Source organism: Rhinopithecus roxellana, chromosome 5 (genome assembly GCF_007565055.1).
Source record: "Rhinopithecus roxellana isolate Shanxi Qingling chromosome 5, ASM756505v1, whole genome shotgun sequence".
NCBI classification, from domain to species: domain Eukaryota; kingdom Metazoa; phylum Chordata; class Mammalia; order Primates; family Cercopithecidae; genus Rhinopithecus; species Rhinopithecus roxellana.
The window spans coordinates 138,926,474-138,941,226 of NC_044553.1; the positions used below are offsets into that span (position 1 = coordinate 138,926,474).

The 14,753-nt window shown below is 36.8% G+C and overlaps 1 protein-coding gene across 2 annotated transcripts in view; it reads right to left on the bottom strand.

The window, feature by feature from the left end:
• CEP128 (centrosomal protein 128) overlaps positions 1–14,753 on the bottom strand; it is a 460,860-nt gene that overhangs the window by 237,774 nt on the left and 208,333 nt on the right. For both annotated transcript variants that reach the window (XM_030931469.1, XM_030931470.1), the window contains one exon: positions 12,583–12,775. In XM_030931469.1, the coding sequence (XP_030787329.1) occupies positions 12,583–12,775 (193 nt within the window). The remainder of the gene's footprint in view (positions 1–12,582; positions 12,776–14,753) is intronic.

Sequence of the window (14,753 nt, forward strand, 5' to 3'; positions counted from 1 at the left end):
CTTCCCTCCCAGCCTAAGCTACCTCAACTGTTAAATGAGATTAATAATCTCACAAGGTTATTTTAAGAGTTACATAAGATAATACATTTAAAACCTGCATATTACCAAACCCTCAAGAAATGTTAGGTTCCTTCATTTCCCTAATGGTCATCTCAAGGAATGAGAGTAAGTAGCTGAACATTAAGATCTAATGTCACTTGTATAGGACAGTGGGTAGCGACCTTGTCAAAATGTGACGTAACTAAAAAATTACTTTTAAATATTGAAACAATAGGGTCAGTAGTCTCAACAGGGAGGAAAAAAAAGCAAATCTATAATCTCTCATGGTTGATATGATAAAACTGTTTATCTGATCCAGGAAGGAGAGCATGCGCATCAAAATCTCTCCAAATACTATGAGGGAGAACTTCAAGGGCTTTACACTGGACAGATAAAAAGGGAAAAGACTCTTTTGTTGCCAAGTATACTAGTTTCAAAAAATACACTGAAAACAGCTAAGCTAATAAAAAACATTATCAGACTAGTTTGGTGATAATTTGGAGTTATTCAATTCTTCATATCTGCTCCTGTGTTTTGAAGAAGCAGAAATAAGAATAAATCGGCCGGGCGCGGTGGCTCAAGCCTGTAATCCCAGCACTTTGGGAGGCCGAGACGGGCGGATCACGAGGTCAGGAGATCAAGACCATCCTGGCTAACACGGTGAAACCCCGTCTCTACTAAAAATACAAAAAACTAGCCGGGCGACCTGGCGGGCGCCTGTAGTCCCAGCTACTCGGGAGGCTGAGGCAGGAGAATGGCGTGAACCCGGGAGGCGGAGCTTGCAGTGAGCTGAGATCCGGCCACTGCACTCCAGCCTGGGCGACAGAGCGAGACTCCGTCTCAAAAAAAAAAAAAAAAAAAAAAGAAATAAGAATAAATCAATAAGGATATCTGTTTTCTTTTTGGTTGATACAACAGACCTAAGTGTTGGTTGTTTTCTTTTTGGTTGATAGAACAGACCTAGTTAGAAATTACAGGAGCGTATAGTTTCAGTTGAAGATACCATAAAAATGGAAAAAAAGAGGTAGGAGGGAAATCTGTACCATCCATTTATCCATCCACCCATCTATCCACCTGCTCCCACACACAAACATTCATTAAATACGTTTACCTTCTGTTAAACATAAAACATGGTACCAGATGCAATGAGGAAACAAGAGATTAAAACCTAGTATTAAATAACATATATGCAGATAACCAGAGGAAACAGCAATAAGTGGCAAATGTCATGGAACCCTACCTGAAAGTTTTAATTGCAATAGAGTGGTAAAACAAACAAACAAAAAAAAAACTGCACTAGCAAACATGATAAAAAAGGGCTAGAGTTTATATAGAAAGAGAAGAGGAAAAAAAATGGTAGGGCTTTTGTAACAAAATTGAACTTTATTTGTTTAGCAGTGGGAAAACCACTGAGGTTTCTAAGCTGGAGAGTCATGGGATCAAAGCTGTGTTTAATGAAGATTCATCTGGCAAAACTGATTACAGCACTTGAGTGTGTGTGTGTGTGTGTGTGTGTGTGTGTGTGTGTGAGTGTGTGTGTGGTTTCTCCAACAAAACCTGTTTTGGTAGAGGTCAGTTGTGGGTGTGTTGTCAGTAATCTATTACAAAACCAAAATTGGTGATTTACTTTTTTGTATTAATCTGAGAGTATTCGAGGTTATTTCTGTAAGATTTCACTCTTACCAAATGCTTTATTAAAGAGCAGGTTAATGAATGCAGAAACAAATAGCTGGAGCCCAGGGTACAGTGTGTCCTTGAAACACCCACCATAGTGTTCCTGCTGGGAAAAATTATCTGTGTTGGGCTTTAGCAGGCATATAGGTGAGGACAAGTCCAGCAGAAGACACAGACTGCAGGTTAGGAAGATCATGCAAGTAAGATGTTTCTATAATCCTTGTAGGTATGAAGCAATAAAGAGCTAAATAAGACAAAGTTGGTATAAAGGTTAATTTTATATGTCAACTTGACTGGGCCACAAGGTGCCCAGATATTTGGTTAAATATTATTTTGAGTATGTCCGTGAGGGTGTTTCTAAATTATATTAACATTTGAATCAGTAGACTGAAAGAAAAGCATATTGCCTCCACAATATGAGTGGGCCTCATCTAATCCACTGAAGGTCCCAACAGAGCAAAAACACTGAGCAAAAATCATTCTCCCTCTGCATGAACATCTTCAAACTAGGACATCAATTCTCTCTTGCCTTAAGCTTGAACTCAGACTAGAACTTACACCATTACCTGTCTTGGTTCTTATAGCACTGGACTAAGACTGGAACTATACCGTAGGTGCTCTTGGGTCTCTGGCCTGTGGACTACAGATCTTGGGACTTCTCAGTCTTCATAACTACATGGGTCGTGTGTGTGTGTGTGTGTGTATGTGTATTTGTGTGTCTGTGCATAGAAACACACCCTATTGCTACTGTTTCTGGAGAACCCAGACTAACACAGGTGGTATAAACAGAAAGAGAGGAATGAATATATGACAAACAGTTAAGAAAAACTTTGTAAAGTTACCAGTTATAGTGGACAAGGAAATGGGAGAATGTAATCTTCTTTCAAATCATAAATATAAGAGAGATTTTAAATTTGCTTTCAGGAAAACTCTCAAATTAATAAATTTTTAAAAAATTCCCTAAAGATTCAAATGGAAATTTCATGGCTATAAGGCATATGTAAGTTTCACATAGAATATATTGATGTCTTGTATTTTTAAATATTTCCATTTTATATTTCATGACATGCATATGTTTATTTTCAGCAACTACATCTAGTATGTAAACCATTCTGGACCCCAGTGTAATCAATAATAAACGATCATCAAACTTCAAATACTTAAAATTCAATCATAAATTGAAGTTTAGAACCTACTAAAGGTAGACTAGGCATCTGAAAATTCAGTCTGTAAGAGGACACAGATAATTTTATTAAATTTACTAAGTGCAGTCACAACCTTTTTGTTTGCACTTGAGTTTCCTTATTTCATGATTCAGCCAAGTTCTTTCCCACTTCAACCCTTCATAAATGCTGTTCTCTCTGTTGGAATGGCTATGCTTATCACCCCTTACCTGGCTAAGGTCAGGCATCACTTTCTAAGGAAACCCTGACTTCAACATCTCCCTCACCCATACTCTGTGAAGTTAGATCCTCCATATACTCTTAGAGTGTAATCTACACCGTTACAAAGGACAACCACTCTAGCAGACACAGTGTCGATGGCCAACATGAAAATGTTTTGATGTATTTTAAAACAAGAAAAAAGAATGTAATAACGAATATAGACTAATAAAACTAGCCTGCATTGTTTGTGTCTTCATACTAATATAATCAAAAGTTTAATTTTTTTAAGGGAGGAAGGGGCCCACAAAAGTGGATCTTTAGGATCCACAAAAGTCATAATATGTCACTAGCTACTTTGTCTTATTGCTAAGAAATGACACCCTGACTTTTTCTCTAAAGCTGGATGATAGTACCTACCTGAAAATTAAATAAAATTATAAATAACTTAAAGCACTTAAACAGTGTCTGGCACATAGCAATAAATGTTAGATGTTATTACTGTTTAAAACAATAACTGAGAGCCAGGTGCAGTGGCTCACGCCTGTAATCCCAGCACTTTGGGAGGCCAAGGAGGGCGGATCACAAGGTCAAGATATCAAGACCATCCTGGCCAACATGGTGAAACCCCATCTCTACTAAAAATACAAAACTTAGCTGGGTGTGGTGGTGCACACCTGTAATCCCAGCTACTTGGGAGGCTGAGGCAGGAGTATCACTTGATTCCAGGAGGCGGAGGTTGCAGTGAGCTGAGATGGCACCACTGCACTCCAGCCTGGCAACACAGCAAGACTCCGTCTCAAAAAAAAAAAAAAAAAAAAAAAAAAAAAAAAAAAAAAAGCAGTGACTGAAAACATTATTCATTACACATTACATTGCTTACAGAAAGATCTATATAATAGATTCCTCTTGAATTTAGTTTTCAAAATAAGTTTGTTTCTCCCAAGCAGTTTCTGTGCTCCATTTAAGATAATAAGAACCATGTGACCTAACAGATATTCCTCCCAGATGTCAGAAAACTGAGAGCTAAATAAAGTGATAAACCAAAACAACTCCTTCTTGGTGCCTAGGACAGTATTTCTCTGTTTCTTAATTTTTTTCCCTGTGATTTTATTTTTAGATTTCCATCTATGTCCATTTTAACACTATAGTACAAGTCAAAATAAAAGGATAAAATTTGAAAATATGACTACATAAGATCAAGGGCCTTACAACAGCCTAAGCCAATATGGACTGTCTGCATTTCAGATTCACTCATAACCCATGTAACTTCTTTGAATTTTCATAGCATATTTGAAGAAAGAATATCAAATATGTATACATAGGCATAAGGAAATCATACTCATTTTGAAAATACCATATTTCACACATTTCAAGAACTATCTCAGTATATGTCAAGGTTAACAGAGTGAAAGTAATTTATGAATATTCCTAATTTTCTGACAAATGTCCAAAAATGGATGCACATTTCCAAAGAGGGTCAAGCAGGTTGGAAAATTTCTTGATACACAGGGAATCAAGTAGCAGAGAACCTATTACAGATCTCTAATTTCACTATTTTATTAGTATATTAGTTTTCCATAGATGCTGTAACAAATTCCCACAAACTTGTGCCTCAAAATGATGCAAATTTATTATGTTACAGTTCTGTACGTTAAATGTTCAATGCAGTTCTTACTGGGCTAAATCAACTCTTAGCAAGGCTACCTTCCTTTCTGGAGGCTCTGGGGAAGAATGCATTTCCTTGTCTTTTCCAGGAGCTAGAGGCTGCTCATATCCCTTGGTTCATGGTCCCCCTCTTCCATCTTCAATAAGCAATCTGCAGTTGAGTCTTTCTCATATTGAATCCTTCTCTGCTTCCCTCTTTCACTTTTAAGGACCATGTGATTATATTGTGCCCCAGATAATACAGGATAATCTTGTCTCTAGAAACCTAATTTTTTTCCAGCTATAAAATCCCTTTTGCCACGTAAGGTAACATACTCACAGATTCAACCATGTATCCCACCCTTTTAGGTTGTGGACTTCTTTTGGCAGAGGAGGGAGGGAATAGGCAGGTATTACTATCATTTTGTATGTAACATTATAGAAAAGACAGATAGTACTCATTACAAGACACCACCAAAGCAGAAACGCCCTCCCAGAAATCCATATTTGTAACAATAAATAGTCAAAATGTACAGTTTCCATTTGCATTTGTTTTAAGGTAGCTCTAATATAAGGCTTAAAAGAAACAAACACAGCAAAGATATGCTTTGAATTTAATGAAAGCTACTTAGTAACCTAAAAGCTCAAATCAAATCTATTTTAGCACAAGGAGCTTTACCTTTCTCATCTCCCTAAGTGTGCTCATGATTCAAGTTTACAGAAGAACAGCTTTGCTATACAAATAATCTATAAGATGAAGAAACAAGAAAATCTAAGAATTCACATAATATATTTAACATTTCTGAATTTTCCAGAATATATTTCAAAATACATACACACACACACACACACAGTCTTTCTCCTCAATATTTTGGAAGAGGAAAAATATAAACTTTAAATATTTAAACTTCCCACTCAATCAATACTGGTCTGTTGCCAACTGAATATATTACGGGAAATATTGAAAATCTTTATCTCTAAAATTAAGTTCATTCAATAGAAGTGTTATAAATTTTAGGCCCATTACACAAGAGGTGAAAGAGGGAGGGCTCAGAGATATTTACAGTTAACTAAAGAATAATGAATCATAACTTTCCATTGCCTATTTACTGACTAAAGACATGAATGTTGATTTCGCATTCAATCACAGTTGACATCTGCACAGATCTGTGTATCAGCATCCCTAGGCATATCATTAATTTAATTCTGGTCCTAGGAATATTTAGTCAATGTAGTTTAATTTCAATCCCTGTTGACCTAGGCTGGATTTCAATTCATAACAGAAAACATATGAGAAACAAAATTACTGTAATGAAATATCTATAAGCAAAAGAAAATAAGAATAAAACATATTTCTTAAAAAATTATGATTTGACTGTAATAGTAGGCATAATTTATTAAAAACTATTCTTTCTCAATTGGTTGTTAAAAACAATTATAGCCTGGGTGCAGTGGCTCACGCCTGTAATTCCAGCGCTTTGGGAGGCCGAGGCGGGCAGATTGCAAGGTCAGGCGTTCGAAACCAGCCTGGCCAATATGGTGCAACTCCTTCTCTACTAATAATACAAAAATTAGTCAGGCGTGGTGGCACACGCCTGTAGTCCCAGCCACTTGGGAGGCTGAGGCAGGAGAATTGCTTGAACCCAGGCGGCGGAGATTACAATCAGCCAAGATCGCGCCACCACACTCCAGCCTGGGCAACAGAGCAAGACTCTGTCTGAAAAAAAAAAAATTATAAAGAAACAAGAAAATAAAAGAAAGGGTAACTTCATGTTAAATAACTGATAAATTTCAATAATGTTTTCAATTTATCAATGAAAATAATTGTTATTTTAATTTTCTCTAATGATCTACACCACTGAACTTTTGAACAAGCTGGTCACAATGTAAAAATAAGATGCTAAGGCCAGGTGCACTGATTCATGCCTGTAATCCCAATAACTTGGGAAAACAAGGTCTAGGATTATGTAAGGCCAGGAGTTTGAGACTCCCTGGGTAACATAGCAAGACCTCATCTCTATAAAAAATTAAAAAATAAAAACATTAGCCAAGCATAGTAGCATCTACCTGTCATCCCAGCTACTCAGAAGTCTGAGATGGTAGGATAGATTGAGCTCAAGAGGTCAAGGCCATAGCAAGCCAAGATGGTGCCACTGCACTGCAGCTTGGGTGACAGACCAAGACCCCACTTTCAAGCAATCAATCAGATGCTAAATCCAATTTTTAAAAATTAACCAGAGCACAAATAAATAAATGATATTACATTTAGAAATCATCACCTAAGTTACTTCAGCATGTTTCAATATTACACTCCAACATGGAATAGAAAAAATGGCTTCTCCCTATTTTTGGACTAAAGGACACATCTATGAGTATCATGATTGTAAATTATTTCTTCAATAAGACAAACCTGAAAAACTGTGCGAAACGATTTGCAGAGTAAGTAATAGACAACTGAGTGACTGGATGACTAGAAAAATAAACCAATATATGAATAATGTATAAGCACAACATAAAGTATACAATCCTAAGTCTAAACTACGTGTTAGAAAAGATGTCTACAGTTCGACAGTCCCTCCATCATTTCTGTACCACAAATAAATTATAAGAAATTACCCTCTGTTAACAGCAATTGGCCACCAGCTGTAGACGTAGCACAGAAATTCAGAGGATGAGCAGGGAAAAGCAGCTTAAAAGCTGAAAAATCAGCTTAAAAGTTTCTCATAACACTGAGAATGATGAAACCAAAAGAACAAACCATTAAAAGGTTGATAACACCATTGAAAAATCTAAAATCTATCAAATTACATTAAAATTAGATTTTTAGATAGAAAAAGTCTAAGTCATACAGTAGTCTCCTCCCTTATCCACAGTTTCAGTTTGGTTTCAATCACTGCCTGTCAACTGCAGCCCGGAAAGAGGAAAGTACAGTACAACAAGACATCTAGCGACAGAGAGAGAGAGATCACATTCACATAACTTTTATTATACTATACTGTTATAATTCTTCTATTTTATTATTAATTACTATTAATGTTTTATTGTTTCTGGTTTATAAATTAAGTTTTATCACAGGTATGTATGTATAGGAAAAAGCAGTGCATATAGGGATTATATAGGGATTGGTACTATCTGCAGTTTCAGGCATACACTAGGGTGCCTAAGTCCCCAACATAAGGGGAGTCTACTGCATCTCTTTCTGTAGTAAAATAACTCATGCTCACAGCCATGTATACGGCCAGAATAATCAGTGTATAGTGTGCCAGATTCATCACTAAGGTGGCTCTAATGCTTTGGATATCCATCATATGACAAGTTTTATGCTTCGGAAGCAGGTTGCCAAAAATACAGACTTGGCAATCTGGCTTAAACCACTCCTAAGACACAGGTCATGCCAAAGTTTTACATTGCAAATCCAGTGGCTGCTTCTCATCCCTTCTCTCCTTTTCTCCAAATACTCATCCTTTCTTTGAGCATATACAAGGGATAGGGAGATAATATATCTTTCCTCTACTGCCTACTTCTAGGCTATGTATATGTTCATCCTTTCTTTGAGCTTACATAAGGCAAAGACCAATTAGACCCAATTACAGATGCTGAGAAACTAACCATCAAAATAAGAAAACCACTACAAAAATTATTGTGATAAGTGAATCTGCCAAATATACTAGCATATTCAAAACACTAAAAGGATCTTAAAATAAGAAATCTGCAACTCTTTTGCCCTTGTTCTTTCCAAGATTCACTTCTCTACCTTTATTTTTTTTTTATTTTATTTCGTGTGTGTGTGTGTGTGTGTGTGTGTGTGTGTGTGTGTGTGTGTGTGTGATGGAGTCTCGTTCTGTCCCCCAGGCTGGAGTGCAGTGGCGCGATCTCGGCTCACTGCAAGCTCTGCCTCCCGGGTTCACACCATTCTTCTGCCTCAGCCTCCCAAATAGCTGGGACTACAGGTGCCCACCACCATGCCCGGCTAATTTTTTTTTTTTTTTTTTTGTATTTTTAGTAGAGACTAAAGTAGAAACATGGGGTTTCACCATGTAGAAACATGTTTTAGTAGAAAAATGGGGTTTCACCATGTTAGCCAGCATGGTCTCAATCTCCTGACCTCGTGATCCGCCCGCCTTGGCCTCCCAAAGTGCTGGGGTTACAGGCGTGAGCTATCGCGTCCGGCCTCTACCTTTACTTTGGACCTCATCCACTCATATCTTCCGGGATCCTGCTACACCAGTTAAACTTCCACCTGTTCGACCTCTCCCATTAACAGCCCCTTCCACTGAACATATATAATCAGGCTCAAGCTCTTCTATGATTAGTAGTACATAGAGAATCATACTCTAAAAGTTATAGTCATTCTACTCTTAAAGACTGAGACTGTTTTAGACACACACACAGTTTTAATAGTCTTTTTTTTATATATATTTAGGTATTTTGAATTTTTTTCACGTGTTATACTAGAGAGTAAACTCATAGTACACAATGGGGCTAGAATTAATACTAACAATGTTATTGTGTCCCTAAATGAATGAGGAAGCTCTTAGAGAATACTGTCACGAAATGAATAAAATATAAATTATTTAAATATTGCTACCATAAAATGTAATACATAACTGAAATATTAGAAAAGACAAATGCTGTTATCTAATTCCAGAGTGTCATAAACAATATGTAAACCACTCTAATTAAATTACTTAATCAACCTCTGCCAAATATTTGCTGATTTTTATTTTGGTTAAGCAGAGTTTAATAAGTATCCAATAAATTTCAAAACAGGGAAAAATAAATAAATTTGGGCCAATGGCACGATATCATCTCTTTCTAAATCTAAACTTTGGGGAAAAACTATGCTTTCTTTCACAACAGTGATTTTTTTTCACTAAATGTTAATATTATGGCTCCCCTATTAACTGTGCTCCTTTAATGTTTTCATTAATTCCCTTATTCATTCAGTTGTGCAATACATATTTCACATGTCTACTGTGCACCAGGTTCTTTTTAGGCACTGAGATGCAGCATTCAGCAAAACATTAAAAAATCACTGCCTTCATAGAAATTCTATGCTAGGTGATACATATAAGAAAACACATTTCTCAATTGTGTGCCTGTCAGAAATTCATTGAGGCAAGAAATAAAGTATCTTTGGGCCAGGACAGGCCACACCCACAGCCATTACTAGGGTGAAACTTCAAACTAGTGAAATGTATATACACATACACACACACACACACACACACACACAGAGATTCATATCTATATCTGCATACAGATATAGAGAGAGAGAGACAGACAGACAGACAGACTGACAGAAATGATGCATATTTCTTTCACTGCCTACTTTTTAGCTAAGACACAGGTGCTAACCAAAAATAATCTGGGCATTCATTCTCTGCTGCAAAGGCATTATTTTCTGAAGAGCTGGAAGACTATTTTCTTTCTTCTTCATCCTCTTACCTGTAGTACTTTCCCTTTTATAACTACTCAGAAAAGATAACTCCCTAACAAAGAAACTTTGACAATGGCTTATTTCACCCTTAGATGTGCATTCTAACAAATGACACATGACAGCAAGGGACAGATTCAGGAAGATTTGGTACAGTACCTGCTGCTGGGAATGACTATTTTCTATACATTGTACTTACAGCATGAGGGCAGTGAGGAATTGGTGAAGATCCCACCTAATAAAACAAAGCCAAAAGAGTATAGCACCTACCCCAAACTAGAAATAATAAGTAAATCAAATTTCATCTTTAAGGTAAAGGAATTTCAGGTCATGTCAATTTCTAATTATTCCAAGAAGGAAAGCTATGTACACATAATAGCCAAAACCACAACCACCCAGTGCCTGGAAAGCAAGATCCGTCACCTGTTTAAAAAAGAGGCACTATTTCGGTTTCAGGAAAAAATAAGAAAATCGCGTTCTATATTTGTTCATATTCACTAGCATTTTGTACACTAAGAATATAACTATACTGTAGAAATGCCTCTCCTTCTGAAAACTTTTGAAAAATTCCTTTCAATTTCCACATAAATTTTAAGTTTTAGTAAACCTGATAGTTTCAACATATTCTTATATTATACCTAAATCCTCCCAGCTGAAGTTTACAGCTCTTTACTCTTGTCTTTGTTACCTCTTATAACTGAAGAATTTCTCAGTGAATAATTACTAAACTTCTAAGAGGTTCCTGACGTTAATTAACCCCTTAATAAATTTCCTCTCCTACCGGAATCTCCAAATTCCAAATTTCCAGACTTACAGGCCCAGAATACCCAAAAGTGTATGACAACTCAGATCTATGTATATAGCAGCAATCAGTGGTGGAAACTCCTTGTCCCAGGGCCTCAGCTAACCTGGCAGATGTCACTTACTATGACATTAAATCGAACTAAAAATAGTAACTCTGAGATGGCATTGATTCTAGCAAACAGAAAGTTTATCTGTCATATTTCACTTATAGATAAGTAACTTTGTTCTAGTTAATAGATAAGTTTCTAAGATGGTAAAGAGAATCACCTATAAATTTGTATTAACAATTCACTTTGATGTCTCAGAAATATCTAAACTTAATCACTGCTGCCTTTTACCTTCTCTATGTGTACTACTGTAAAAAAATATGTTTAAATCACCATGCAGATAAATTCTGCAGAAAATCTCTCTTCCTCTTTTCCTTCTGGAAATTCTGCTTTGTTTTTAAGATCCAAATAAAGTGACATGCCCTACAAAAATGTCCCCACAGGGACCTCAGCAGAAGTAATCAAAACTCTTTTTACCAAGAGCATGTTGCTTATATTTCTAGCAATTAACTTGTTTATACGTCCTCAACTTTAACAGTATTTGCTTGATAGCAGACTAAAGTGTTCATTATGTCCAAATCCACCAGGTAGTACTATTATAATATTTTTCACGTACCAGGCAAAAGATTAACATATCTCTTATGACAAAATTTGGGCCTTCATAATACTTTTTTTTTTCTTACAGTTTTGATTTTAAGAATTAGGTAAAAATGCATGCCCTCTTTTTCTCCCACCAAATCAACTACTTCCTGACTTTCCTCTTACTCACAATGGCGAAACGATTGAGACCTTCGAATCTCCTGTGAGTCCTCTCTCTTCCTCACCTTGGGCTGGTCCTCCACAACGTCTTTTGCATTTGCTGCCTGTTTTCCAATTCCACAACCAAGGTCTTTCTTCAGTCCCTCTTTTCCTTTTATGGAGAACATATCAATAGGCCTCTCACTGGACACATTGCCATAATCAATGCTAATAATTTAATAAGAGAGTTCCCAAATATGTGAAGCCAAACTTTCCTTCCCTTACTCTACTGTTTCCACCACTGTGATTACAACCTTCTAATATATTATATAATGTACCTATTTGTAATATTTATGGCTCCACCCAATAAAACATAAGCTAAATAAGGCTAGGGGGTTTGTTTTGTTTTCCTTTTTTTTTTTTTTTTCCGCTTTATTCACTGATATATTCTCTGTACCTAAAATAGTGCATACTTGAAAATGGGCACAAAATATGTATTGAATGAACTAAGGAGTATTTTGCTGAAGTAAATTTAAACTTCAGCGTTTTACTAAGACAGAAGCAGTATGTCTTATCAATTAATTCCTGCACACAGCCAGTTAATGCAGGTGTCATATACACAGGAGGAATGCTGTGGCTGAAGAGTTTTCTCTTCTAATCCTAGAAGTGAAGAAAGATAAGACGACAAAGACAAGAAAAGGAGATGGGCTTGGAAACAGTCCAAACTGGATGCAATAGAAGTCGGTTTTTTCCAATCCTAGGATTAGGATTCCATAAATATAAACAAAGAAAAATGAAAGAACAACTAACACACCTCTCTTCTCACGATGTATTTCATCCAGAAGCTGCTCCTGCCTTTCTATCTGTTGGAAGAGACACTGCAGCTCAGATTCCTTGTTTTCAGTCAGATTCCTGAGTTGTTGTCTGCAGAGCATCAGCTGGTGTCGCAGATTTTTCTCTCTGTTTTCTCTCTCTTTCAGTTCCTCACAGAGCCACTGAAGTTTAGTCTGAAAAATGACATTTATATCTAATGGTTAAAGAAACCCAGAAAAGAGTAGCATTTCAAAACACGAGGAAAAAAATAAGTAACATCATGATAATTTGAACAAATATAGATGATTAGCAAATTTTTGCAAAATTTTAAAATACTCATGTTTAATTTGCATAATGGTCTATATCAATTAAAAGCTGGTTCAGAAATTAAGGCATGATATTCGTAGATTTTTATAAAATCCCTTTAGAAAGATAAAGTTTGGCCTATTAAACTTTCAATAAAATGATAGGTAATCCTCTGATTTGATATACAGGGCAGCCTAGTATTGGAATTTAAAAAAGAAATACAGGCCAGAATAGAACTACAGACTTTTTATAAAAGAAGTATTCCTTCAGAGAATTTTTTAAAAGAGAAAATTCCTAGCATGACTTCTAAAAACGCATATCCCCATTGATCTAGCTAATTAGGTATGAGGAGAGATTTTTTATTGACTAGAAGATATAGAGTTAATGTTTATGCTTCTAAGACACAAGAAAAGTGAATTCTGGCAACTCTTCTTCACAGATTCTAACCTCACCTATCTTTTTTTTCTTTCTCTCCTTTTTTTTTTTTACTCTGTCGCCTGGGATAGAGTGCAGTTGCACGATCTTGGCTCACTGAAGTCTTGACCTCCTGGGCTCAAGCAATCCTCCTGCTCAGCCTCCTCAGTAGCTGGGACCACGGGTGCACACCACCATGTCTGGCTAACTGTTTTTTGTTTTTTTTTTTTTTTGTAGAGTTGGGGTTTCACCATGTTGCCCAGGCTGGCCTCAAAGAAATCCACCTGTCTCAGCCTCCCAAAGTGCTGGAATTACTGGCGAGTGACCACACCCAGCTCTCACCTATCTTCAATATTTAGATATTTAAAACAAGAATAGGAAAAGAAATATTTCTTTCACCTTCAATACAGCAGGATTTCAGTCAAGTCTCAGGACCTTCCTAAGTCAGGCTACCCTCCAATTCCTAGTTATATGTGAAATGTATTGTCCGTAGGAAAATCAAGCTTTTGAAGATAAAACCTGTATCATAATTATTAATATAGACTCTCATCAAAGACAAAAGGGGGCCATCATAACAGTTCCTCTTCTGAAATGATGATATATAGAAATCTGTAGAAATGATCCCCAGTGAAATAGCAGTAAGTGCTAAAAATAATTTTTAAAAAATTAACATTTCTAAATATTGTCCTGTAGCCATACAGCAAATGAAGAAACATTTATTCAAGAAACTCTAGTTAACCTCATTAAAGTGGCACTTGAGGCATAACTGACTCCTTCCTTCTACCCTCAGTGTGACAAAAGCTCCACTCCTCATTCCAGAAAAACAGTGCCAAGAAAACAGGGTTTTCTCTTTCTCCAGTTCACAGTCAAGGTACACGATAGCATACTAGATGGGCAGATCACCAGGATTTTTCAGCCTTGCAGCTCTGATTTGCATAGGCTAAATTCCTGGCCAAGTGCAGCAAGATGTTGAGAATCCCTTGCTCCCCCAATGTCCCACTGATAGGATGGTTACTCTACCTCAAGCACAGCAGGCTGAGAATACTGGGGTCCCAACTGCCATTTCCCGAGGTCACTTATAATAAAGGTGTACTTATGAACATGCCTGATGAATACAGATTTTTTTGAAATCCTCGAGAAAATACTAGCAAACAGAATCCAGCAACCCATAAAATGAACATCATGATTAATATGGTTTGGCTCTGTCTCCACCCAAATCTCATGTGAAATTATAATTTCCAATGTTGGGGGAGGGACCCAGTGGGAGGTGACTGGATCACGTGGGCAGTTTCCCCCTTGCTGTCCTTATGATACTGAGTGAGTTCTCAAGAGATCTGATTGTTTAAAGGTGTGTACACTTCATCCTTTGCCCTCTCTCTTGCCGCCATGTGAAGACAAGACATGCTTGCTTCTCTTTCACCCTTCCACCATGATTCTAAGTTTCCTGAGGCC